This window comes from Chrysemys picta, chromosome 4 (assembly GCF_011386835.1).
Source record: "Chrysemys picta bellii isolate R12L10 chromosome 4, ASM1138683v2, whole genome shotgun sequence".
In the NCBI taxonomy this organism is placed as follows: Eukaryota; Metazoa; Chordata; order Testudines; family Emydidae; genus Chrysemys; species Chrysemys picta.
This window is the reverse complement of record NC_088794.1, coordinates 62,316,160-62,341,634: the sequence shown is the minus strand read 5'-3', so window position 1 is coordinate 62,341,634 and position 25,475 is coordinate 62,316,160. Positions and strand designations below refer to the sequence as shown.

Below are 25,475 nucleotides of genomic sequence, written 5' to 3'. Positions count from 1 at the left end.
TCTGAATTTTAGCTCTGTCCTCCAAAGTATTAGCAACCTTTGTGTCATCTGCAAACCTGATCAGTATGCTCTGGATTCCTACTGCCAAGTCATTATAAAAATGTTACCACCACCAAACCCAAAACAGATCCCCATTGAACCTCACTTGAGACCCCCCCCTTCCAATCCGACATCATTCTATTAATAGTGACACTTTGTTGGCAATTGCTTAACCAACTATGTATCCCCTTAACGGTGGTTTTAGTGAACCACCATTTCTCCAGCTTGCTTCTCAGAACGTCATGTGGATCACCCCGAAGCAACCCACAGCTGTCTCCGGACCTGACTCACGGAAATCATGCTGTGTAATTAGCCCCATTAATTTTTATAAGGGCATCATAGTTGTAACATTTCCCCAGTTATTCTCCAGGCTGCCCTCCCGGCCTGTGGGCACGAGGAGCCCCAGCCCGTCCCGCGCGGTCACAGCTGGCTACCACCCGCTCTGCTCTCCGAGCACTGCCACACGCCTTCCCTGCGCCCCCTCCTCACTCGGCGCGGTGGCTGCTCGGCAGGCCCACTCCCGGACGGCGCGGGTCCCGGGCACGGGCCGGCAAACGTAGCCCCCGGCTGGGGGAGCGCCCCACGGGCCCGGCATCGCGCTGCCCAGCGCCCCCCGAACCGGCACAACCCCCAGATCAGAGGGGCGGGACAGCGGCCGCCCGTGCGGCAGGCAAGGAGCCCGCCAAGAGCCGCTCACCAAGGCTCGCGCGCGTACTCCTCCATCTTGGGTCAGCTGCAAAGTCCGAGCCGGCAACCGAATGAGTCACGTGACTGACCTATGCCAAGTTCCACGTTCGCTCGTGACCCTGAGGCAATGCGGTTGGCTTCGGCCGTGACATGCTGGCCAATGGGGTTCATGAGGGCGGGCGGGGCGCGCTGTCATTCGGAGTGGGCGGTATTCGTCCTTTGACCCCAAACCATCTGATCCCTGCTGAGGCTGCCGGAGCCTGTAGGGGGCAGCCGCGGTGATCGGCCCAGGTGGGGTGTTGCCCGTGCTGCCCCTCCCCACCACATACTCCGTGTAACCCCAGGGTAGTGTGTTGTCTGTAGTGCCCCTCCCCCCCACACACTGTGAGCCCAGGGTGGTGGATTACCTGCGGTTCCCCGCCAACTGATTCACAGAGCAGGAGGTGGCTGTGATTCCTTCCCTAGAGGCAGAAACATAGGGAGCTAATGGACTTTTGTGAAAAACATAGGAGATGACTGAGTTTGGCAAGAGTTACGTAGATCACAGAGGAGCCAAAACTGGGACTTAGGCCTTGGCTACACTCGCGGATTTACAGCGCTGCCGCAGCGCTGTGAAGTGCGAGTGTAGTCGCGCCGCCAGCGCTGTGAGACCTCCCTCGCAGCGCTGCAAGTACTCCACCTCTCCGAGGGGAATAGCTTGCAGCGCTGCAGGCACTGATTACACTGGCGCTTTACAGCGCTGCACTCGCTGCGCTGGGGGGGGGGGGTGTTTTTTCACACCCCTGAGCGCAGCAAGTGCAGCGCTGTGAATTGCCAGTGTAGCCAAGGCCTTAGGCACCTAAGTACTTTTGTGGCTCCCACCCCTTATCCCAGCAGCTTCCCCTAACTAAGCAGCCAAGGACTACTCAGTCATTCCTCCTATTGTATTTGGGGCAACAGAGAGTGATTCTGGCCTAGCACTGAAGCAGCACTAATCAATGTGCTTTGAGTGCCTGGGGATTAGATAACTCAGTGGTTTTCAACCTTTTTTCATTTGTGCACCCCTAAAAAATTTCACATGGAGGTGCAGACCCCTTTGGAAATCTTAGACCTAGTTTGTGGATCCCCAGGGAGTCGCAGACTAAAGGGTGAAAACCTTCTGTGGTAATGACAATCTTTTGCGGACCCCTTAGACATAGTCTGTAGACCTCCAGGGATCTGCAGAACACAAGTTGAAAACCACTGAGGTAATAGATGCCCCTGAGGACTGAGTTTTCAGTGCAAGCAAAGCAATCAACTGCTCAAGGAAATCATTGACTGAGACAATGGGGGAAAAACCCTCTTTTTCTTCTTTATTTTGCTGTTTACAGAGGTGTTAAAAGACAGTCTTGTAAACGTAACGATTTATTCTTATCACTGAATGCAGCAAGTTCATATTTGTCTTCATTGAGAAGAGGATAGTACACCTCTACCTCGATATAACGCTGTCTTCGGGAGCCAAAAAATCTTACCATGTTATATCGAACTTGCTTTGATCTGCCAGAGTGCGCAGCCCCCTCCCCACCCCCCCGAAGCACTGCTACACCGCGTTATATCCAAATTCGTGTTACATTGGTTCGCGTTATATCGGGGTAGAGATGTAGCTTTATTTCAAATGTATTGTTTCAGAGTAGCAGCCGTGTTAGTCTGTATCCGCAAAAAGAAGAACAGGAGGACTTGTGGCACCTTAGAGACTAACAAATTTATTAGAGCATAAGCTTTCGTGGACTACAGCCCACTTCTTCGGATGCATATAGAATGGAACATATATTGAGGAGATATATATACACACAGACAGAGAGCATAAACAGGTGGGAGTTGTCTTACCACCTCTGAGAGGCCAATTAATTAAGAGAAAACAAACTTTTGAAGTGATAATCAAGCTAGCTCAGTACAGACAGTTAGATAACAAGTGTGAGAATACTTACAAGGGGAGATAGATTCAATGTTTGTAATGGCTCAGCCATTCCCAGTCTTTATTCAAACCGGAGTTGATTGTGTCTAGTTTGCATATCAATTCTAGCTCAGCAGTTTCTCGTTGGAGTCTGTTTTTGAAGTTTTTCTGTTGTAATATAGCCACCCGCAGGTCTGTCACTGAATGACCAGACAGGTTAAAGTGTTCTCCCACTGGTTTTTGAGTATTTTGATTCCTGATGTCAGATTTGTGTCCATTAATTCTTTTGCGTAGAGACTGTCCGGTTTGGCCAATGTACATGGCAGAGGGGCATTGCTCAAATGTATTGTTGTGCTGCAATAATGAAGGCTTCCAGAAGGTGGTGCTGTGGATTACATTTAGGCAGGACCCTGGGGGAAAAAAGAGGGGAAAGGCAGAACCATGTTCAGTTCAAAGCTGCAGCCTGGCTGTGTAGTCTCTACTCCTGTTAAAGTGTGAAACATCTTTCCAACATAGAGTTCATTTCTTGTATTAATACTTGTGGGTACATAATGTGCTGATCCACCCAATGCCAGTCACTTGGGAGCTATGGGAATGCCATGGTAACAATGGGATTCGCGTTCTCAGACAGCTGTTACCCTTTTCTCTAATTAATGGTGGACTGACTGGGGCAAATTAAATGCTAAGGGAAAAAGCAAATCCATAAACCTCAGCCTCCAGGGAGAGTTCTCAGGATGGCTTCCAACATCACAGGTGCAGCTGTTTTTGGCTGTCACTGCCCAAGTGCCATAGCTGCAGTGACTACAGCCATAGAATATCAGGGTTGGAAGGGACCTCAGGAGGTCATCTAGTCCAACCCCCTGCTCAAAGCAGGACCAATCCCCAACTAAATCATCCCAACCAGGGCTTCGTCAAGCCTGACCTTAAAAATCTCCAAGGAAGGAGATTCCACCATCTCCCTAGGTAACCCATTCCAGTGCTTCACCACCCTCCTAGTGAAAAAGTTTTTCCTAATATCCAACCTAAACCTCCCCCAATGCAACTTGAGACCATTATTCCTTGTTGTGTCATCTGGTACCACTGAGAACAGTCTAGATCCATCCTCTTTGGAACCCCCTTTCAGGTAGTTGAAAGCAGCTATCAAATCCCCCCTCATTCTTCTCTTCTGGAGACTAAACAATCCCAGTTCCCTCAGCCTCTCCTCATAAGTCATGTGCTCCAGCCTCCTAATCATTTTTGTTGCCCTCCGCTGGACTCTTTCCAATTTTTCCACATCCTTCTTGTAGTGTGGGGCCCAAAACTGGACACAGTACTCCAGATGAGGCCTCACCAATGTCGAATAGAGGGGAATGATCACGTCCCTCAATCTGCTGGCAATGCCCCTACTTATACAGCCCAAAATGCCGCTAGCCTTCTTGGCAACAAGGGCACCCTGTGGACTCATATACAGTTTCTCGTCCACTGTAACCCCTAGGTCCTTTTCTGCAGAACTGCTGCCTCGCCACTTGGTCCCTAGTCTGTAGTAGTGCATGGGATTCTTCTGTCCTGAGTGCAGGACTCTGCACTTGTCCTTGTTGAACCTCATCAGATTTCTTTTGGCCCAATCCTCTAATTTGTCTAGGTCCCTCTGTATGCTATCCCTACCCTCCAGCGTATCTACCACTCCTCCCAGTTTAGTGTCATCTGCAAACTTGCTGAGGGTGCAGGCCACACCATCTTCCAGATCATTAATGAAGATATTGAACAAAACCAGCCCCAGGACCAACCCTTGGGTCACTCCGCTGCCAACTAGACATGGAGCCATTGATCACTACCCATTGAGCACAACGATCTAGCCAGCTTTCTATCCACCTTATAGTCCATTCATCCAGCCCATACTTCTTTAACTTGTTGGCAAGAATACTGTGGGAGACTGTATCAAAAGCTTTGCTAAAGTCAAAGGAATGGCCATGAAAGTGTAAGGGGGCTGTTGGCCCCTTAATAAAACTCAGTGGGGTTTTTTGGTTGCTAGCTCCCAGTTTCTAAAAGGAAGGGGAAGGGTCGATGGGAAATCAGGACCCTGAGATTGACAGTCCCCGGGAACAATGGAGAGGGGCCAATGCTTCAGGTCAGCCTGATTGACAGGGCAGGCAGGCGAATGAGGGAGTCAGGAGTCTGGGATCCCGTCCTCCACAGGCACTGGAGCTGCTTGAGGCAGTATAAGTACACAGACTGATAGAACCTCACTTAACATATGTTGCGGCATGTGAGCTTCCTTAAAGGAAATTTATTTTCCATATGGTATCATACCCATCTTGAGTCTTCATCTCTGACAACTCGATGCTGTCTCTGAACTGAATTCTCTTGGTGAAATTCATAATATCCATAAATGGGCAAATCCTTACACTTCTCCTAAACTTCCCCTGTACATGTATGCCTAGGCTCCTCTACATTAGTCCTTTCCTGATGTTCACAGTGCCTGCCATTCTAGTACGAACTGAGAATTTCATTAATGTGCTATTTTTCTTCTTCTAAATCATTAGTTAAAATGTTAAATAACACCAAACATAATACTAATCATTATGATACCCAGAAGATACTGCCCTTCAACTTGGCCTTTGCTTTCTTTCTGGCCTACTGATCTGTAATAAAAGGTGGGACAGATTGTGACTTTCTCAGCCTCTGACGAATTTTAGGAATGCAGAGGAGCACCACACCAATACCAGTTTCTAGAGCCATTCTGCATGTGGTGAAGAGCGTCCGAGTGAATGTCTCCAGGGGCCCTAAGAGGTGCACACAGAGTGACAACTGCTGCACAATTTAAAAGGATGCAGCATGCCTTCCCCAAGTGCTAGCATCAGACTGCCAGATGATGTGGAAGAGGTTGAGGCCAGAGTCCCGCTTCTGTTATCCCAGGACATGCATCCTTTGTGGTGTTTTACATTGCTAGTGGCACTCTGGCTGCCCTGCATATTGTGCTCCAGGGGCAAAATCCTGGCTCTATTGCATCCGAAGAAGTGGGCTGTAGTCCACGAAAGCTTATGCTCTAATAAATTTGTTAGTCTCTAAGGTGCCACAAGTACTCCTGTTCTTTTTGCGGATACAGACTAACACGGCTGCTACTCTGAAAACTGGCTATATTGAAGTCAGTGGCAAAACTCCCATTGACTTTAAAGGGCCAGGATTTCACATGAAGTGTATGATTGGAGTTGCCCCCTGTTTAGGAATGCAAGGTGGGAAAGAGATCCCTGCACACACTTTCTGTGACACCCTGTACCCCATATGACTCCCTGTACCTCATTTTCATCACTTTTATATGGTTATGATATGTTTTGTACAAAGTATGCCTTGTGAGGTGTCATTTGAAAACTCAATCTACTGAACATCATTATCCTGTTTAAATGTGTGGGTGACGGGTTGGATCACAGAAACCCCCTTGGGAACTGCCAACTGATGTGCCAAGACTACTTCTGCCCCTGCTCTCCTGCCCTGGCAGCTTAGGACTCCAGCACCTTGTCTTGTTGAGACAGACATGCCAGTCTGCTCCAACACAGACCCAGGGTCTGAACCACGTGCCCCAAAGCTGCAGACTTAACTGAAAGCTACTAACAGAAGTGTTCCTGTCTTTAACACTCAGACGCCCAGTTCCCAATGGGGTCCAAACCCCAAATAAATCCATTTTACCCTGTATAAGCTTTATACAGGGTAAACTCATAAATTGTTTGCCTTCTATAACACTGATAGAGAGATATGCACAGCTGTTTGCTCCCCCCCCCCCCGTATTAATACATACTTTGGGTTTTATTAAATACAGAAAATAGGATGCAAGTGGTTCCAAGTAATAACAGACAGAACAAAGTGAATTACCAAGTAAAATAAAATAAAACATGCAAGTTTATGTCTAAGAAAACTGAATACAGATAAACCTCACCAATTCCAGTAAGCTTCCTTTTACAGACTAGTCTCCTTCTAGTCTGGGTCCAGCAATCACTCACAGCCCCTGTAGTTACTGTCCTTTGTTCCAGTTTCTTTCAGGTATCCTTGGAGGTGGAGAGGCTCTCTATTTAGCCAGCTGAAGACAAAATGGAGGGGTCTCCCAGGGGTTTAAATAGACTCTCTCTCTTGTGGGTGGAGATCCCCCTCCTCTCTCCTATGTAAAGTCCAGCACCAAGATGGAGTTTTGGAGTCACATGGGCAAGCCACATGTCCATGCATGACTCAGTTTTTATCAGCCAAGCCACATTCCTGTTAAAGCTCAGATGTGGATTGGCATTGTCAAATTCATTGTTAGCTTATGTGTTTTTTGATTGGGCACTTAATTTGCACTTTTCTCAAGAAGCTGACCAAATGCTCTACTAGACTAGTTAAAATCAAGCAAGTATACAGCCAATATTCCTAACTTCAAGTACAAAAATGATACATGCATACAAATAGGATTAACAGATTCAGTAGATCATAACCTTTACAGAGATATGTTACATGGCATATGTAGCATAAAACATATTCTAGTTATGTCATATATACATTCATAAGCATATTCCATAAAGGCTTATGGGGGGCACCGTCACAGTGTGTATCAACATTGTATAGGGAGCTATGAGACCTTGCTATATGATTGTTACTGACAGGGCCGGCTCTGGCTTTTTTGCCGCCCCAGGCAAAAAAGCCTCCCGCCGCCCCCGGCCCTGTGACGGGGAGTGCGGCAGGGGAGGGCGCCAAGCCCGGCCGCGGCCCCACTCTCCCCAACCGGCCGGAGCGCCGGGAGGAGGGCGGAGAGCCCGGCCGCGGCCCCGCTCTCCCCGACCGGCCGGAGTGCCGGGAGGAGGGAGGCAAGCCCAGCCGCGGCCCCACTCTCCCCGGGTGAGCGCCGCCCCCCCTCCAGGTGCCGCCCCAAGCACATGCTTGGAGGGCTGGTGCCTGGAGCCGGCCCTGGTTACTGAAATAGGATGTAATTCTGGGTAACACCCTCAGACAATTTTCTCAAAGACAAAGACAGACTTGTACACCAGCAAGGTGCTAAAGAGCCATTACCTACTTGGACATCCACCAGCAGGGGTGGAAGGTATAAACAAAGTATTTGCAATTCACCTGAAGGACAGCTTGTATGCAGTGGAACTGCTGACCCCATTATCCAGCAAAGACTTTTTCAATACAAAGGGTCAGAATATAAGAAGGGGGGAAAAGGCCTCTGGCTACCTCCCCACTCCGCCTCCCAGGACATCAAGGAATACCCGAAGAACACTGAACTAAGGGGAGTGGTCCTAGGCTGGAAAAAAGAAGCACCCTGTGAAATACATTGCAGCTAATGGTGAGACGACCTATTTTGCTTTTAGAACTATTAGCCTGAGTAAAGTTTAGAAATTAGATTGTGGTTTTATCTTTTTGTTTCTTTTGTAACCACTTCTGACCTGTACGCATTATCACCTGTAAATCACTTAAAATCTATCTTTCTCTAGTTAATAAACTTGCTTTACTGTTTTATCTAAACCAGTGTGTTTGTTTGAAGGGTTTGGGAAGCCGGCACCGCATTTTAAAAAAGATGTGGAGAAATTGGAAAGGGTCCAGAGAAGAGCAACAAGAATGATTAAAGGTCTTGAGAACATGACCTATGAAGAAGGCTGAAAGAATTGGGTTTGTTTAGTTTGGAAAAGAGAAGACTGAGAGGGGACATGATAGCAGTTTTCAGGTATTTAAAAGGATGTCATAAGGAGGAGGGAGAAAACTTGTTCACCTTAGCCTCTAAGGATAGATCCAGAAGCAATGGGTTTAAACTGCAGCAAGGGAGGTCTAGGTTGGACATTAGGAAAAAGTTCCTAACTGTCAGGGTGGTTAAACACTGGAATAAATTGCCTAGGGAGGTTGTGGAATCTCCATCTCTGGAGATATTTAAGAGTAGGTTAGATAAATGTCTATCAGGGATGGTCTAGACAGTATTTGGTCCTGCCATGCGGGCAGGGGACTGGACTCGATGACCTCTCGAGGTCCCTTCCAGTCCTAGAATCTATGAATCTATAAGCCTCTCCGTGAGACAAAAAGGCTGGTGCACATTCATTACCCTTTGTTGGAATGATGGACTGATTTATGAGTTTGTACAGTCCAGTGAGCTACTGAATGGTACAAAACTCATATTTCTGGGAGGCAAGGCTTGGACTGAGGGGAACGTGAGCATCACCCTGTCGCTATTCATGGATGGCTGGGCATAGTATTCATGTACTGAGCTGGGAGTGACTTTGCATGCTGCGAGTGATCAGAGCCTGGAGAGGTTTGCTGTTCACTAGCAAAGCATTGCAAAAGGCACCCTGGGCTGGAGAGTTAAGGGGACCTACCAGCTCAGCAGTTCAGGTTGCACCCTGGGGAATGTCATACTTTCCCAACCCCTATCTGATACTGTCCCAAGAAAGGGCAGCTAGAAAACAGGCCTGTATGTAAAATACTCTGAATGTGTTTGGTGTATCTCCTAAGTATCTAGCCTATGTTTTCATGCACATACATTGATTTGTGTATGATATTTAGGGTTAGGTAGTTTACAAAGTTCTTTATGCGACAGATGCAGTGCTTTTTACGAAGCACAGAATATTCAGACTATTTTATTAAATTTATAAATGTTACATGTATCTTTGTGGACTGGCTAGTGATTGAACCAGGAATACAATGGGAGCTAAACGATCTCCTGGAGGAACTAAAATCACAGAGGGGAGTGTTAAATACATACATTCTCTACTAGTGCCACACACCACATCCCAATGTACAGTAAACAAAATACACAGGAGTCAGAGGCCAGCAACCTTCCTCCATATTTTGCACACAGCTTTGAGAAGCGTGCTGTACCACATCCTGGCCAATCAGCCACATTGTTGAATCCCAGTTGCCATTCCCCTGAAAATTGGCACCAGTCCCTGCAACATCTCCCTCCGCTCATCTGACCCAAGTGCCCCACAAGCTCAAGTTTTCTTCATCGTACCCAACAAATCCTGCATCTTGGCAGGGGCTGAGACTAGCTGACCCCTGCGGTCCTTTCTAGTCCCATGGTTCTGCGTATCTAGGATCATCTTGATGAGATCAGGTATCACTCCAGTTATGCTGTGAATTTGGGCAATTATCTCCTTGTTAGTCGTGTGCTAACTACTACTAACATGCAGCAGTCGCCTGTGGAATTTCCATTTGAGGGCAGAGAACCTCTTAATGTCCTGTTTCCGTAATGTCTCACATGCATATAGCAAAATGCCGAAGACAAGAGACAGCAGCAATTTAATTTTACGCTTCCTGGTAATACCTTTGCTTCTCCAATGTGAATGAATGCTAGAACAGCAGTCACAAGTCCCATTCTGTGTCAGATCTCTAAGTGATGGTTGGTGTTCATTATAGTTATCCTACCTAGGTATTTTAAGTGCTCAACACACTCCAATGCCTCCTCAAATGATAACAAGTCTGGAAGTTTCACCCCAGGGAAATTGTGTAGACTGGTTTGCTCTGGTTCAAGAGGTCTGGCAAATAAAGAACAGCAAACTGTATAAAGAGGCAGCCTTGATCTGGGAGAATGGTCACCACTCCCCCTTGATCCAAAAATGAACATCAGACTGGGAGAGAGGCCCTTGAGCAGGGGTTCTCAAACAGGGTCAGGACCCCTCAGGGGGTCACAAGGTTATTACATGGGGGTTCGCAAGCTGTCAGCCTCCACCCCAAACCCCGCTCTGCCTCCAGCATTTATAATGGTGTTAAATACATTAAAAAGTGTTTTAAAGGGGGGGTTGCACTCAGAGGCTTGCTATGTGAAAGGGGTCACTAGTACAAACATTTGAGAACCCCTGCCCTTGAGCAAACATGAAATATTTTGCTGGCACCAGGTACTCTAGGCTGTGTATAAGCTGTTTATTTTTTTTAAGAGAGGTTTTCTCTATAATGGTTTTGTTCTGAATAAATAGTACTTTGCTTTCTGATGTCTGGCTGGTCACTGATTAACCCTGTCACTGCCCCTGAGAGAACTGGACTACAGGTCCCGCTGAACTGCTGAGAGCATCATGGTGGATTGCAGGTCTAGAGAAAGAGAGTTGTGGGTCTCTGCTCTGAGAAAGGTGACAGCTAGAGACCTGAGACCTAAGTGGGGGAGGGGGGTCATCAAGGGGGCCACAAAGGGGTCAGAATTGCAGTTAACTTGAGAACAAATATTTTAATACACTAAGTACTCACAGTGACATACTATAGGGAAGTTAAGCCATTTAGAGCTATGCTAATACCTCCATAAAAGAAAAATACGATTAAGAGCCAAGATGATGTGAAGATAAAACTGTCAATTACAAACCTTTGCCAGCTCCCTGAACTTATAGTCATCCAGGTCTGCTTGCTGCAGATCTGGTCAGGTACCATTTCCAGAGGAAAATACTCATTTTCCCACTTCGTCCTCCTCAGCTTCTCACTTCTTTCAAAACAGGGTGGGTTTCTCTTGCTTTTTTTGACACCTGCTATTGCTCACTGTGGCAGGGTGAGACTCACCAGCACAGTGCCTCCTGCTGGGCAACACGGGAATTAGCTCTTTCCAGCCCAGAGTGCCCTCCGTAGGCCAGTGTCTCACCTGCTGCTGCCCCTGTGTCCCTCCCAGACCCCAGTGCCCTTTGCCCAGGGGTTCTGCCCATCACAGTACCCCCTTGCTCTGGGTTTCCCCTCCCAGGGGAACCCCTACCCTCTAAACCCACCTTACCTCAGTGGCTACTGCCAGTCATCATCTAGCCCCCTCTCCCTGGGGCAGACTACAGTCTGTAAACCACTCATCATTGGCAAGGGGATTAGGACCTACTGCCTTTGCCTATCTCCGGAGGCTCAGTACCTATTTGGACCCTTTAGCAAGGCCTGCAGCCTGGGCTTTTTCCTGGCTAGAGCTCCCCAGCTCCCTCTGCCCTTCCCCAGCACTGCTCCACCTTAGGTACCCTTCTCAGCTCCCAGGCAGCCAGGTCTGTCTGTCTCTCAAGAAGCTAAAGAGAGAGTGTATGTTATCTTCTGGCCCACAGCCCTCTTATCAGGGCCAGCTGGGCGGGCCCTGATTATGCTGGCCACAGCTGTGGCTGCTTTCTCCCATCAGCCTACCTTTTCCCAGCTGCAGCCCTCTCCAGGGCTGCTTTAACCCCTTCAGGGCCAGAGCAGGGTGACCACCCCGCTACACTCACCCAATACACTTACCAATCAGGCAATAGTTATCTGCAATTTAAAAAAATATATAGCCAGAAATATCCAATGTACTCATGGATTTTTTTGGAATGCAGGAATTGTATGCGCTTCCAAATGAAAGAATGTAGATTTGCTTTAAAAGGACGGGAGATTGTAAGTGATTTCAGGGAACTGTAAATATATACAGGGAACATTTTGTGAAAATGAAAACTTTCTTAAATGCTGTGCAGGCATATAATGGTCTCCCGCATTCTATTGTCAAATTCAGCAGAAAGCTGGGAATTGACAGAATGTGAGTTCCAGCTACACATTTCACCCCTGTGATGGGGAAGCAAACTGTGTGTTAGAAGTAGCTTTAATGGTCAGATCTTGAAGTTGCATAGGGACACATCCTAAAGATCTGCAGCTCTGGTTCTTTCCTCCCTAATTTCAAAGCCCCAGCCTAGCAGCTTGTGCGTTTTTGCATATTTTCTCAATGTGTTGTCCCATTGCCTTTAAAAGGCTAAATGTTCAGTACTAAATTTGGTCATGCAGCTCTTCCAGATTCCCTGGAATGTCCTCAGGTTTCAAACTCCTCTGATAGACAGAAAGCCCGCCTCCTGCTTTTCCTGATTGGTTTTTCTGAACCAGGCTGTACAGCTGTTAAATGTAATTGGCCAGCTATTGTACCAACCCAGGTCCTCCCTTTATAACCAATTTATCCTGGGTTGCAGTAAGTTAGAGCTGCTTAGATTTAACACTTCAGCACCTGAATGGTGGGGAGAGGGGGAAGTAACTTCTGGTCTTCTATTATTTAACTAATTTTCCTCCACTCTGTGGCTTTGCATATCGTCACAGCTGTGCTTCACCTACAAACTGCCAAGATGTCTAGGGTAGCAAAATACAGAAGGCAAGTCAGTGAAGATCCAGATATTGATAGCTTATTGTCTACTTTGTCTCCAGAGGAGATGGAAGAGCTAGAAAAGGAGTTGGATGTGGCTGATCCGGATGGAAGTATCCCTGTGGGGCTCAGGCAGAGAAACCAAACTGACAAGCACTCAACTGGCTTATACAACCGAGAAGCAATGCTCAACTACTGTGAAAAGGAGACGAAGAAACTTATTCAGCGGGAACTGTCAGTGGACGTAAGTCACATCTACCAGTATTTGAGTTGTAAACAGGGACATTTGGTGAGAACTCCATCAGGCTAGCTTAGGGGACAGAATGGAAACTAACATTTAGGAACAATTGGCATGTAGGGAAGTGAGCAGGCATGCTCCATGGCTGGGTTCTGAGAAATCTAAATGGCATCCCTTTCTATTCAGGGGATGGGCAGATGCATTGGGAAGGGGTCAGGGAAATTCTTGAAATCCCAACATTATTCAGAAGTACAGAAGCCCTTGCTACTGCCTGGAAATTTATTTCTGTTTGACTCTGGTAATCTACTCATTAATGTAAGGTTAACATCCTTTGGCAAGACTTTTATGGGAGGTAGCTTTTCCCAACAGAACACACCTCAAGATTTCAGTGCATTAAAACAATCCACAGTTGTGTGTTTCTCCACATTTGTTCTCTTGGGTTTTGGAGAGTTCCACTACCCCGGTCTTTTCAGTTCATCATATACCAATATTTGAAAGATTTCTTGGAATAGCAGAAAAGATGGGAGGTGGGTTTGCTGTCCCTCTGAAAATCAGTGTCAGAAGTAGGTGTTGTAGTGCACTAAGCTAGTGGTTCTCAAACTTTTGTACTGGTGACCCCTTTCACATAGCAAGCCTCTGAGTGTGACCCCCCCTTATCAATTAAAACCACTTTTTTATATATTTAACACCATTATAAATGCTGGAGGCAAAGCGGAGTTTGGGGTGGCTGACACCTCCCAACCCCCAGTTTGAGAACCCCCTGCACTAAGCTATTTGGTTTGTGATTTTTACTGTAAACATAATTCAACTGAAGTTCACTCTTTTGTTAGAGTTGGGTTTATTTATGCTTCTTTTCTATTCATTTCTCTTTTTCTCTTTCTCTCTACCTGGAAAGTCTCATCAGTTTCTCAGCTACTGTGAATTTCTCTCTTTCAATGGCTTGCTCTCAGTCTTGATGAGGAGTTTGGCTTGTGGCTTCTTGTATGTAGCTTTGATGGAAGCCAATTCCATTTCTCTGCAACATTTATTACCCTCTGGAGTAGGAATACACAACATTTGCTTCAGCCTTGGGAGGGTGGGGAAATGTTGGCTTGTATTTGCCATTTTCTGCAAGGGTTTGGTTTTTTTTTTGCTATGGCAAACTGGAGCTGCACCCAAAAGGCTGAATGATAGGTCCCTCTACTTGTCTTCAAGCTTCTATGTCCCAGGCCTGACTATATGTGCTGTAAGAGGACAGGACTGAGGAATATAAACAGAGTTAGCATAGTAAAGGCTTATGTGAAATACCCATTTTAACAGTCTGTATTGACCCTAATTTCTTATTTGTTCCACTTTATCCAGGAACACCTTGAATCTACCAGCTCACAGCTGAGTAAGCAAGCCCTAGACTAGACTGTAAACCCTTTGAGCCAGGGATTGTCTTCTTATGTATTTGTATGGCATTTGTTGTAATAGAGCCTCAATTCTGGTTGGGGCTTCTGGGTGCTGCCAGAATATTAAGGGGAAGAAAATTGCAAATTTAGAAGGAACAAACGAGATATTTGATATCTAAACAAAGAGTTAAATATTTCTCTCTCCCCACTCCCTATGGTTTGAATACTGCTGGGAGATTTGGTCTCACTCTGATGTGGCCTGGCCGTTTTTCTCTAGCAGGGCACTCACTGACTTCCACAATGATCTATATGGGACATTCTGTGTAGGTTGATGGACTTCTGCCCACTCCCAGAGCCTGTACTTAACAACTCACTATCTAGATACTATGGCTGTAAAGTACAGTTCACCTTAGTACCACAGGTCCAAATTTATTCTCTCACTTGCTGACTGGCATGCAATGGGAGATGTGCTCTTTGCAATGTAAACCAGGCCGAATGAAGAATTCCTGTTACCATAAAACAAATAGTTGTGTAAAGAATGAAATCTTGAGTAGGAGTAGGGAGGTTATATTACCCCTGTGTTTGGGTCATATATTTGGAGAAACTACCACTGGAATCCTGTATCCAGTTCTGGTGCCCACAATTCAAGAAGGATGTTGATAAACTGGAGAAGAGTCGTGAGAATGATTAAAGGATTAGAAACCCTGCCTTACTGTAGGAGTTCAATCTCAATAACAAAAGAAAAGAGTGACTTGATCACAGTCTATAAGGTCTAGGTCAACAAAGGTCCTCGGGTGCCTAAGTCCAACTTAAGCATTGCTGACATTGTGTGTGCACCTCATGCTAGTGGTCAGGGCACTCAGCTGGGCTTGGGGAGACCTATGTTCACATCCCTGTTCTGCCTGATTTGGAGAAGGGACTTGAACCCAGGTCTCTAATAGGATGGCTTTTTGGTGTGTTGTTTTTTGGATACATTTCACTCCTGGTCAGCTTAGGCAGCTTGTTGGCTTCTGAGATCCCTTTCTTGGATGTCTAACTCTCTCCACGCATGGTATAGGGAGCATGGACACCTAACACAGGGCTGAGAATTCTGTGAGGTGGCCGGGCACCTTGGAGTTACACATTACAGTGCCTAAGTCCCTTTTTGGAGCCCTAGGTACCTACATGGGAACAGCAATTTCATGACAGCAGGCTCTTCAGTCTAGCAGACAAAGGTCTAACTAAATCCACTGACTGGAAGGTGAAGCTAGACATTAGTCTAGAAATAAGGTGCAAATTTTTAACAGTGAGAGTAATTAACCATTGAAACAACTTACCCAGGGCTGTGGTGGGTTCTCCGTCACTCGCAATTTAAAAATCAAGACTGGATGTTTTTCTAAAAGATCTGCTCTAGTTTAAATAGGAATTGATTCAGTCCATTGGCCTGTGTTATGCAGAAGGTCAGACTAGATGATCACAATGGTGTTTTCTGGCTTTATGGTCTATGAATCTACCAAATGATGTTAGGAAGGGCTTGTGACAGTCAGCATTCTGCAATGGCATGCAGATAACCCAAGTTCACAGTGAGCATTCAAGAGCTGTCATTTGGAAAGCCTAAATAAACAGGCTGCATAAGATGCACTGGTTCTCAATAGATTGTAAGAAGGCTTCTGCTACTTCTTGCATTTGGCATCTATGGTGATGGCACATAGTTTTTATTCACAGGCAACACCAACCCTGAACTGGAGTTAGATGAGAAAGTATCTGTAATATAAAGGAAGAGGAAGGAAAATGTGATTTTCGAAAACTAGAAAGCTAGGAATGTTGTCATTAAAATTAAACTTTAAATAAGTTGGAAATTATGGAAATTCACCCCAGGGGTGTGAGTATGTGTGTTGTAGGAAAAGGACTTTATGGTGGAGTGGGTGAGGGGAAGGACTGTGAGAATGACTCACTTATCAGAGTAGAAGTGCATAGTAAGAAGAGATTTAAAGGAGAACAGTGAGGTCAGTTGCTCTGTGGCTGAAAGGATGGGGCTGTGATCCTGGCGTCTTGAGGGTGCTGCTTTCTCTCTTAGTTGACCCTCAGCCTGTGGAAAACAAAGCGTATTGGCTATTCGTCAAACTCTTTGGTAAAATTGGCCCAGTTAGATTGCATTGCAGTAATTGGATATTGTGGAGCTAACTTACTACTTCTATTTCCACCCCTGGAGGGAAAACAAAAAATATCCCTCCACCCTTTCCCCCCATCTTGGCATTGTTAGAAACTGGAGATTAGCACTTGTGAAAGACCAAGTCCCAGCACTAGCAGTTCAGTGCCTTCTGCTCTGTCGTGGGCCACACAGATTGGGAGAGAGCTCATGCAACCACAGTGGCTATCCCTGAAAGCAGGCCACTTTCGTTACTCTCTAGAACGTAGGAGGCATGTACAGAATTACGATTATTTTGTTAGACAGCTTTAGCATACAGGACACAGTTGGAGCTTTCTGATTTGCTCTCCATGTCATCAGTTAATACCATGGCAATAATGCCCAGTGACTACACAGATCACTTTCCCTGTGTATAGATTTTATATCATCATCTTTGGCTGTACATTTGGAGCTACTATTGCATCTTGTGGAGGGGGTGAAGTCACTTAGCTTTCAGCTTTGTGCTTTACAAGCCCGCATGTATTTGGTCTCATGCTCCTGATTAAATAAATCAAGCAAAAATGTTACAAGCAGAAAACAGAATTGGAAGCACGGGTGAGGAAGGGACAGGGCGAGGACCAACAAGGGAAGGGCGTAAAGTTTCTTTTGACTGTAATGACTTTAGAAACGTGTAAAATCTTTAAAATGTTTCTAATCTATTGGGTCTGAGTTTCCAGTAGCTGGAAATGAGACCAGGTTTTTTTTTCTTCCTTAAACTATAGAAAGTGCCTGAATCCGAAACATTGTAGAAAAGGGACACTAATATTAAATATCCAGGGGATTTTCTTTTTAGCTCCATGTTAGAACCTCATGCTGCATGACATTATTGCTAAGCAGCTAACTTTGCAAGGCAGCATGGGTGTTCATAGGTCCAATGACAGGCAATACAGAGCCTCGCAGCCTCCCCAGAGGTTGCCTGGTTTTGTTTAACATTGCAGTGCCTTTTTCGAGGATTACAGGAGGAGGGCTGTTCATGCTAACCCAGGCAGTGGTGAGAATTTTGCTGATACCTCAAATATGCATCTTTTAAAGAGATTTTACCAGACTGCTAGGCTAAAATGATACTTACCAATGTGGGTGTGGATTGTAAACACATTGCACTTTTCCTGCTGCCCCTCCCCCCCTTCTTCTTAGTAGCAGAGTATTAATATTTATGAGAACTCTTCGAAGCACTTGGAGACCATTCTAGCTCTGCTGTAGCTCTTGTTTGGGAAGAACTGATCAGTTTTCCTGGATCTGGCAAAATATACAGGAGCAAACTATAGTATCATACAGAAAGGGACTCAGCCCTGCTAACCTTTGAAGTATCTCTTGAACTGATTTTTTTTCTGAGGACTAGCTCCAGACACCCCAAATGCCTGCTGAATCTTGGAGGAGTGAGGTGAAAAGGGCAAACTTGGGTAACCATGAAGCTGTTTATAAACAACCCAAAATAGAAGTGAGCTTCTCTGCACTGGGGAGCCAAGTCCACATCTTGGTTATGTATTAATGAACCTTTGTTTCCTGTTGCTAGTGAGTGAAAATATCTCCCAGTTCAGTCATTAGCCTTAGGAACATGTCTCTCTTTAGAAGCACTTACCAGAACCTCAGACCTGCACAGAGATCCATGTATCAGGGGGCTTACGTGAAACTAGGCATTGAGATGAAATTTAGGTCCGGGATCTACAAGATTTCCAATAGCCGAGGGCTCTATAATCTAGCAGACAAAGGCAGCATAAGATCCAATGGCTAGAAGCTGAAGCAGGCTAGAGATGTGGTGCACATTTTTAATGGTGAGGGTAATTAACCATTGGCACAGTGTATCTAAGGAGATGTGATGGATTCTCCATTGCTGGAAGTCTTTAACCAGGATTAGATGTCTCTTTCTAAAACATAAGCTCTAATTCAATCACAAGCTATGGGCTCGATGCAGGAATCACTGCATATATATGGGGGGGGGGGTTGTTCTTGTGGGGAGAGTATTATTGAGCACCAGGAATTGTGCTTTGGATTTCCTTGTCTCTCCCTCTCTTGTTTTGGGGCTTGAGGAACTGGGTAAAGAGTTGTCCTGCTGGGTTCTGTCTAGAGTTATTTCTACTAACTATTTGCCAGACCCTCTCCCCTTTGTTTATGTTCTGCACACACACTATCTCTGGGGACTTTATAGACAGGAAAGGGGGTGTATGTGACGGGGTGGTACACACACACTTCTTTCAAATCCAGATCTGTACCCTTAGCCCTCCTGCTGTGTGCAGTTTATTAAAGTTTTTAATCCACTCAGTAGTGTGCTCACATGACACTCATGTGCCGACATATTTGGGTTAATAAGGTTACCCCCAGGGGATAGCACCTGGTTTGGTATGTGCTGCCCTCGCCATTGGATTCATGTGGCTTCTCTCCTGAGACCCTGGAATTCCCATTGCTGGAGCATGGAACCAATGACCCCTACCTCTCTGTGCTCCGTGGCGTGCCCCAAGGGCTTGTTCCACCTTCCTGGCAATTGTCATGAGCAGCTTAGGAAGGGTTATATGCTGATACTATGGCACTCCTTGGACTCCTGCTGCTGGCCTGGGGGCAGAGGATAGGTGGCAAGAAATGGAATTGCTCCAGAAAAGGGTGGGTGCCTGTAGGCTCAGACTCTAGGGCTTAGAACAAAGGGACTTTGGTACCGTAATGCTGAGCACTTCAGTGCTTAACCTTTAGGGCCCCTGCTCCCAATGGAATCCACACCCCCAGGTCAGTTGCATGGGGAGAGATACAAGCGTAAGAATGGGATCCTCAAAAGCCTGCCTGCCGAGTGGGGAGCCACCTAAACTAACTAATGAAAATGCCAAGCAGAGGGGCGTGAGCTAAGCCCCACCCTTCAAAGGAAGCTATGCACCTATTTTGCTTGGGGCTTTCTCCTATGAAACGTCTCCTGGGGTTCGATCCTCAAGCTGCTTTTTGCAAGAAACAGGACAGGAAGCCTCCCATACAACCATTAGCCCAGTGGGCAGAGTACGCTTGCAGATCCAGTTCCGCCCACTGCCTGCTGGGGAGCAGGGATTTGAACTTGGGTGCCTCAGCTGAGCAGTCTAACCCCTGAGCTATAGACTCTTTGTCTGGCTCCCTGTGTATTTAACTATTTATATACAGTAGAACAACTTCAACAGGAGAGAGAGAGCGACCCGCTCCAGAGCATCCCATAGTCCATTAGCCAGAGCTCTAAAGTTCAAATCCCTGCTCCACAGAGTGGGGAATTGAGCATGTGTCTCCCTTGTCCTGGTGAGTGTATGAACCAGTAGGCCAAAGGCTGTTGCTACTTCTCTCTCTTCCCCAGTCTGTTTGGGGAGGTTGAGGCATGCTCTGAGCATGCCTTCTGAATTGGGCCCCCAGGCAAGAGGAGGAGGGATAACTTATTTGAAGATCCCACTGGAGCTTGGGCAGGAGGTAGGCGCCCAGGCATCCTGACTGAGGTGGCTGTGCACAACCTTACTGGCAGAAACATTGGCACTAGGGTTTCCAGGCATCCGATTTTTGACCGGAACGCCCAGTCGAAAAGGGACCCTGGCTGCTCCAGTCAGCACAGCTGACCAAGCCATTAAAAGTCCAGTTGGCCACAGCGGCCAGCTCCACACAGCTCCCAGAAGTGGCTGGCATGTCCCTCCAGCTCCTAAGCACAGCTCCACGTGCTGCCCCCCGCCCCGAGCGCCGGCTCTGCAGCTCCCATTGGCCAGGAATAGCAGCCGATGGGAGCTGCAGGGGCAGCACCTGAGATGAGGGGCAGTGCGCAACGCCCCCTGCCTGTCCCTAGGCCTAGGAGCCAGAGGGATATGCCAGCTGCTTCCCAGGAGCTGCATGAAGTGAGGAGTGCCTGGAGCCCGCACCTCTCATCCCCTCCTGTGCCCCAACCCCCTGCCCCAGCTCTGAGCCCCCTCCCACACTCTGAAACCCTTGGCCCCAGCTCAGAACCCCCTCCTGCACCCCAAACCCCTCATCCCAAGCCCCACCCCAGAGCCCTCACCCCTACCCTTCTCTCACCCCAATCCCCTGCACCAGCACCTGAGCCACCTCCCACACCCAAACTCCCTCCTGAAGCCCACACCCCCTCCCACACTCTAAATGCCTCCGCCCCAGCCCAGAGTCCACTCCTGCATCCCAAACCCCTCATCCCTGGACTCACCCCAGAGGCCACACCCTCAGCCAGAGCCCTCCTGTACCCCAGCCCCCTGCCCCAGCCTGGAGCCCCCTTCCGCACCCTGAACCCCTCATTTCTGGCCCCACCCTGGAGCCCACATCCCCAGCCTAGAGCCCTCACCCACTCCTGCACCCCAAACCCCTGCCCAGCCCGGTGAAAATGAGTGAGCGAGGGTGGGGGAGAGTGAGCAACAGAGGGAAGGGGGATGGAGTGGGTGGGGACTCAGAGAAGGGGATGTTTGGTTTTCTTCAATCAGAAAGTTGGCAACCATAATCGGAACCTTCAAGGCTAGGTAGCAGCTGAGCAGGGATTTTGTGACTCTCGATGGTGTCTAAATAATATATGGAGATATACCTATCTCATAGAACTGGAAGGGACCCCGAAACGTCATCGAGTCCAGCCCCCTGCCTTCACTAGCAGGACCAAGTACTGATTTTGGACTTAGGTCTAAACTGTCAGGTAGGCTCGTAAGCCTCATTGTGGATCTCTCTCTAGGAGTAGATCTACCCCTTCTCTTGCTATTTGCCTTTACAGCAGAAACCCATGGGCCTTGGTGCTTCCTTCACCCTCCACATCAATAGATTGACTCTTTGCTTTGCCTCTCTGCCCCTTTTACACTTAGTGGGAATTTTAGTTTCTCCTTTAGGGTCCCCATCCATCCACAGCCTCACTCACAACAACAACTCCTCCATGCTTTTCACACCAGCCTGAGCAGAGTCTGCATCTTCTTCTATGTGTGAAAAGTGCTAGCACATTGGGGCACTATCCTAGTACCAAAAATAAATACTGTTTTATGGGGGTAGTCTTCTAGGGTCTCCCAAACTGCACCATTAGAGACTTCTGATCAGCAACCTGCTTTCCAGTCATGGAGCCTGTAAAAGGTGCCCCAAACATAAGCCAGAAGGAGTGGAGTTTTCCCTGAGTAAGCACTTTGGGATTTGGCACTGGAATAGCAGGGGCTTCTGAAAGCCAAGAGTGAAGCTCCTTGGGGGACCAGGAGTGGAATAGCAGTGGGTATTGCAAGTCAGGGTATTGGTAAATTGGCAAATGTGCAGAGCAGCTGCTGACTGTCCCTAAGGCAATGGGTCTCTGTATTTCTGAGCACTAGATAGCCTCACAAAACTTAAAAAATGAACCCTCCCCAAAAGAGAATTTGAGCTACCTCTGCTGAGTTTTCCAACACCTCTGTTATTCCCAATCTTCGGGAATGGTCCTCACATACACTAATGTTCAGAGAGGACAGACTCCCATTTCAGAGCAATTAAACCTTCAAGCGCCTCCCATTGTTCACATGTCCCATGTCCTACAGGAGGTTTTGTCTGAACCAATATGCTTGAGGATTTCCCTATGTTTTGGAGCAATACAGTTTATCTTTTGTTAAATAACAATGCTGCTGGGCAGAACTTTGCTCTTCTGTGCCGTGTTTTGGTATTAACAACTGCTGAAAAGAGATCTCAGAAGTAGTTTACGTACTCCAAATGTACCGCATTTGATGCGTCTAGTTTTCAGAGGACAGTTGGAGAATGTAGAGCAATGGAAACATTGGGTGTTATCCCTAACTGGTGTAATATTGGCTGAAAATCTTTCATTTTGACTGGATTGCCCCAAGGAACCAATTCTAAGAGGCACCGATATACGAAAACAATATTCAGTTGGAGAGCAGCAGTCAATAGCACCAAAAACGTATACTTGAGTTCCCAATAAAGGTCTCCCAAAGGTTCCTACTACTCTCTCTGAATTGTTACTTGAGCTGGTACAGTACTTCATGCTGTGCAGTCCTGAATACCAGATTAATGCTTGTGTCATCTTTGGAAGACGATGCCACCAAAAGCTAAATCTATGAAACTTTAACTCTGTGTGGAAGCTGTGGAGATCTGAGAGAGTTTCTTAAATTTCATGGGCATACTCCTGAGCTTGCTATTTTTTCCTGAGAGTGTTTAGAAAAAACATGCTCCAGACTTGAGTAGGTGGGGCAGGCTTGAGTGAAATCATAAAAGAAGAAAACAAATGGTTGTATCATTTTCTAAACATGTTAATGATTTTGTGACTAACACTGATGCATGTAAACTCTGCTACTTCGTTTACCAGCCATTTCTGTAGACTTGCCAGGTATATTCCTTCATCGACTCTGGAGACCATCTTTCTCCCCTCCTCCCCACTCCCCAACACACACTTCTCCTCCTGTAGACCTTGCTCTGGGCATTGTCATAGTCTCCTGTAACCTCACTGTCTGGGGGGGTCTTCATTTAGCCTGGTCTTCAAAGCAATAATAGGATGTAGCAATGACCATGGGGGTGTGCGAGGTTACCCTCCCTGGCTGCACGTGGATCACCCCCTTTCTGTGAAATTGGGGAAGGACAGATGCTGCTGTGGGTCCAGGAATGGGGAAGAGGCTGTGGGACATGCATCCCCCCCACTAATACACACACACACACACACAGTGCACTGAAAAGTGAATGCAGACTGACAAAAGTGTGTCTGTTCTGGATAGGGGCTATTTCAGCAGACAGCAGCTGGAGATGGAACAGGCAGTGACCACTCTCAATCCCAGGGGCCTATATGTCTTTCTTACAACAATTTTTACAAAATACCAAAATGAAGCCTTTGGAGAAACATTCTCTAACAATCTGGAATAGAACAACTAATCCCTGTTCTTTCTCTAACTTTAATTATAGGGAATTAAATCCACTCCAGTTTCTGGAATATGGAATAGGCAGGGTATCATAACCTACAATCAGTTCTTTAAAAACAGGGGAAAGACACTTGAGACTTTGCAGGCATGATATATAGCTGTCTGCAGTAGCTGTTTGTGTCTTCAGATACTTTGCACTATATGGCTATATTAGTAGAAAAGAGGATTGTTTGTTTTTTGAGGGGCTCATTTCATCTTTGTTCACCTAACTTCTTGATGATCAAACAGAGAAGAATACGTTTTATTATATTAAATTGCTCATAAATGGAGTTTACCAGCAGCAAAAATTTGCAGCTGATCAGTTTTACACTCCCCCTGTAACTACAGAGAAGGGCACACATGGACTCTGTTCTCAGCCATTCTATAGCTGGTTGCAGAACAGACCCACATCCCGTACTCTCTGTCATGAATCATAGAAGATTAGGGTTAGAAGGGACCTCAGAAGGTCATCTAGTCCAACCCCCTGCTCAAAGCAGAACCAACCCCAACTAAATCATCCCAACCAGGGCTTTGTCAAGCCAGGCCTTAAAAACCTCTAAGGATGGAGATGCTGCTATCAAATCCCCTCTCACTGTTGTCTTCAGACTAAATAAGCCCAGTATCCTCAGCCTCTCGTCATAAGTCATGTGCCCCAGCCCCCTAATAATTTCCGTTGCCCTCCACTGGACACTCTCTCTCCAATTTGTTCACATCCTTTCTGTAGTGGGGGGCCCAAAACTGGATGCAGTACTCTAGATGTGCCAAATAGAGGGGAATAATCACTTTCCTTGATCTGCTGGCAATGCTCCTACTAATGCAGCCCAAAATGCCGTTTGCCTTCTTGGCAACAAGAGCAGACTGACTCATATCCAGCTTCTCGTCCACTGTAATCCCCAGGTCCTTTTCTGCAGAACTGCTGCTTAGCCAGTCGGTCCCCAGCCTGTAGCGGTGCATGGGATTCTTCTGTCCTAAGTGCAGGACTCTGCACTTGTCCTTGTTGAACATCATCAGATTTCTTTTGGCCCAATCCTCCAATTTGTCTAGGTCACTCTGGACTCTATCCCCACCCTCCAGCATATCTACCTCTCCCCCCATCTTAGTGTCATCTGCGAACTTGCTGAGGGTGCAATCCATTCCATCATGCAGATCATTAATGAAGATGTTGAACAAAACTGGTCCCAGGACTGACCCCTGGGGCACTCCGCTTGATACTGGCTCCCAACTAGACATCGAGTCATTGATCACTACCCGTTGAGCCCGACGATCTAGCCAGCTTTCTATCCACCTTATAGTCCATTCATCTGATGCATACTTTTTAACTTGCTGGCAAGAATACTGTGGGAGACCATATCAAAAGCTTTATTAAAGCTTTACTTGTGTTCTTTCCTTTTTCTTTTCTCCCCCCCCCCCCCAATTTTTTTTAAGTTTAAAATTATTGTAGACAAAGTAAAGGTTTGCTCTTTGTGTTTAGAAACCTAACAAGCATCGCAATGAGGGGTATGAGCTCCTAGACAGCAAAGGAACAGCACAATGGTCTGGTTAAAAAGGAAAAGGACAAACTATGGAAATAGGAAAAGTTTGCAGTTTAATGAAAAGCAGGAACAATTAGGATGATATATACACAGATATGAACTGCATTTTCATGTAAACTCTGTGTAAGACAATGACATAAAAATATTGTTTCTAATACTATTAGGAAAACGGACATTTGCAGGGTTTTCCAAAGGAACTGGGTGAGTTGCAGTATAAAGTTTGGCCAGAGGATTTTAAGATGTTCCAAAACCAAACTTCCTAGCTGAAAAATCTTAGTTCCATCTAAGAGCACAAATGGAGGGAGAAAATGGCTTTGAATTTCTAACCAAACTATAAAAGCATCTTAATTCCATATTTACCTAAAGGACAGCTATATAGGACTGCAGTGAAATACATGGAGAAACAGTATTGTTTAATTTATATGGACTGAGCTCCCACTGATGAGGGAATTGTATTTATTTTCTATTTATGGTTAGCTGGTAAGTTGACTTATAGAGCAGGAAGGGAATTCAGATGCTTTATGTATCGCTCTTCCCCTCAGCATTATTACGTCATTCATACATTAAAATGGCCTCTCTGACTCAACTCCCAATGGGGCAGTCACACTGAACCAGCTGTGTCACTCAATCCTCCCCATGTCTCACTGGGCACCGTGGCACTTTGGAGCATGCATCCTCTCTC

At 46.5% G+C, this 25,475-nt stretch overlaps 2 protein-coding genes across 3 annotated transcripts in view; one reads left to right on the top strand and one right to left on the bottom strand.

The window, feature by feature from the left end:
- The window catches only part of TIMM17A (translocase of inner mitochondrial membrane 17A), a 28,095-nt gene extending 27,218 nt beyond the window's left edge, over nucleotides 1–877 (bottom strand). Inside the window, exon 1 of the mRNA XM_005311016.5 lies at nucleotides 737–877. Coding sequence (XP_005311073.2) covers nucleotides 737–762 — 26 coding nt within the window. The 5' untranslated portion in view covers nucleotides 763–877. The remainder of the gene's footprint in view (nucleotides 1–736) is intronic.
- An 11,589-nt stretch (nucleotides 878–12,466) lies between these two features.
- LMOD1 (leiomodin 1) overlaps nucleotides 12,467–25,475 on the top strand; it is a 56,405-nt gene continuing 43,396 nt past the window's right edge. For both annotated transcript variants that reach the window (XM_065592421.1, XM_065592420.1), the window contains exon 1: nucleotides 12,467–12,900. In XM_065592421.1, coding sequence (XP_065448493.1) covers nucleotides 12,640–12,900 — 261 coding nt within the window. In that variant the 5' untranslated portion in view covers nucleotides 12,467–12,639. The remainder of the gene's footprint in view (nucleotides 12,901–25,475) is intronic.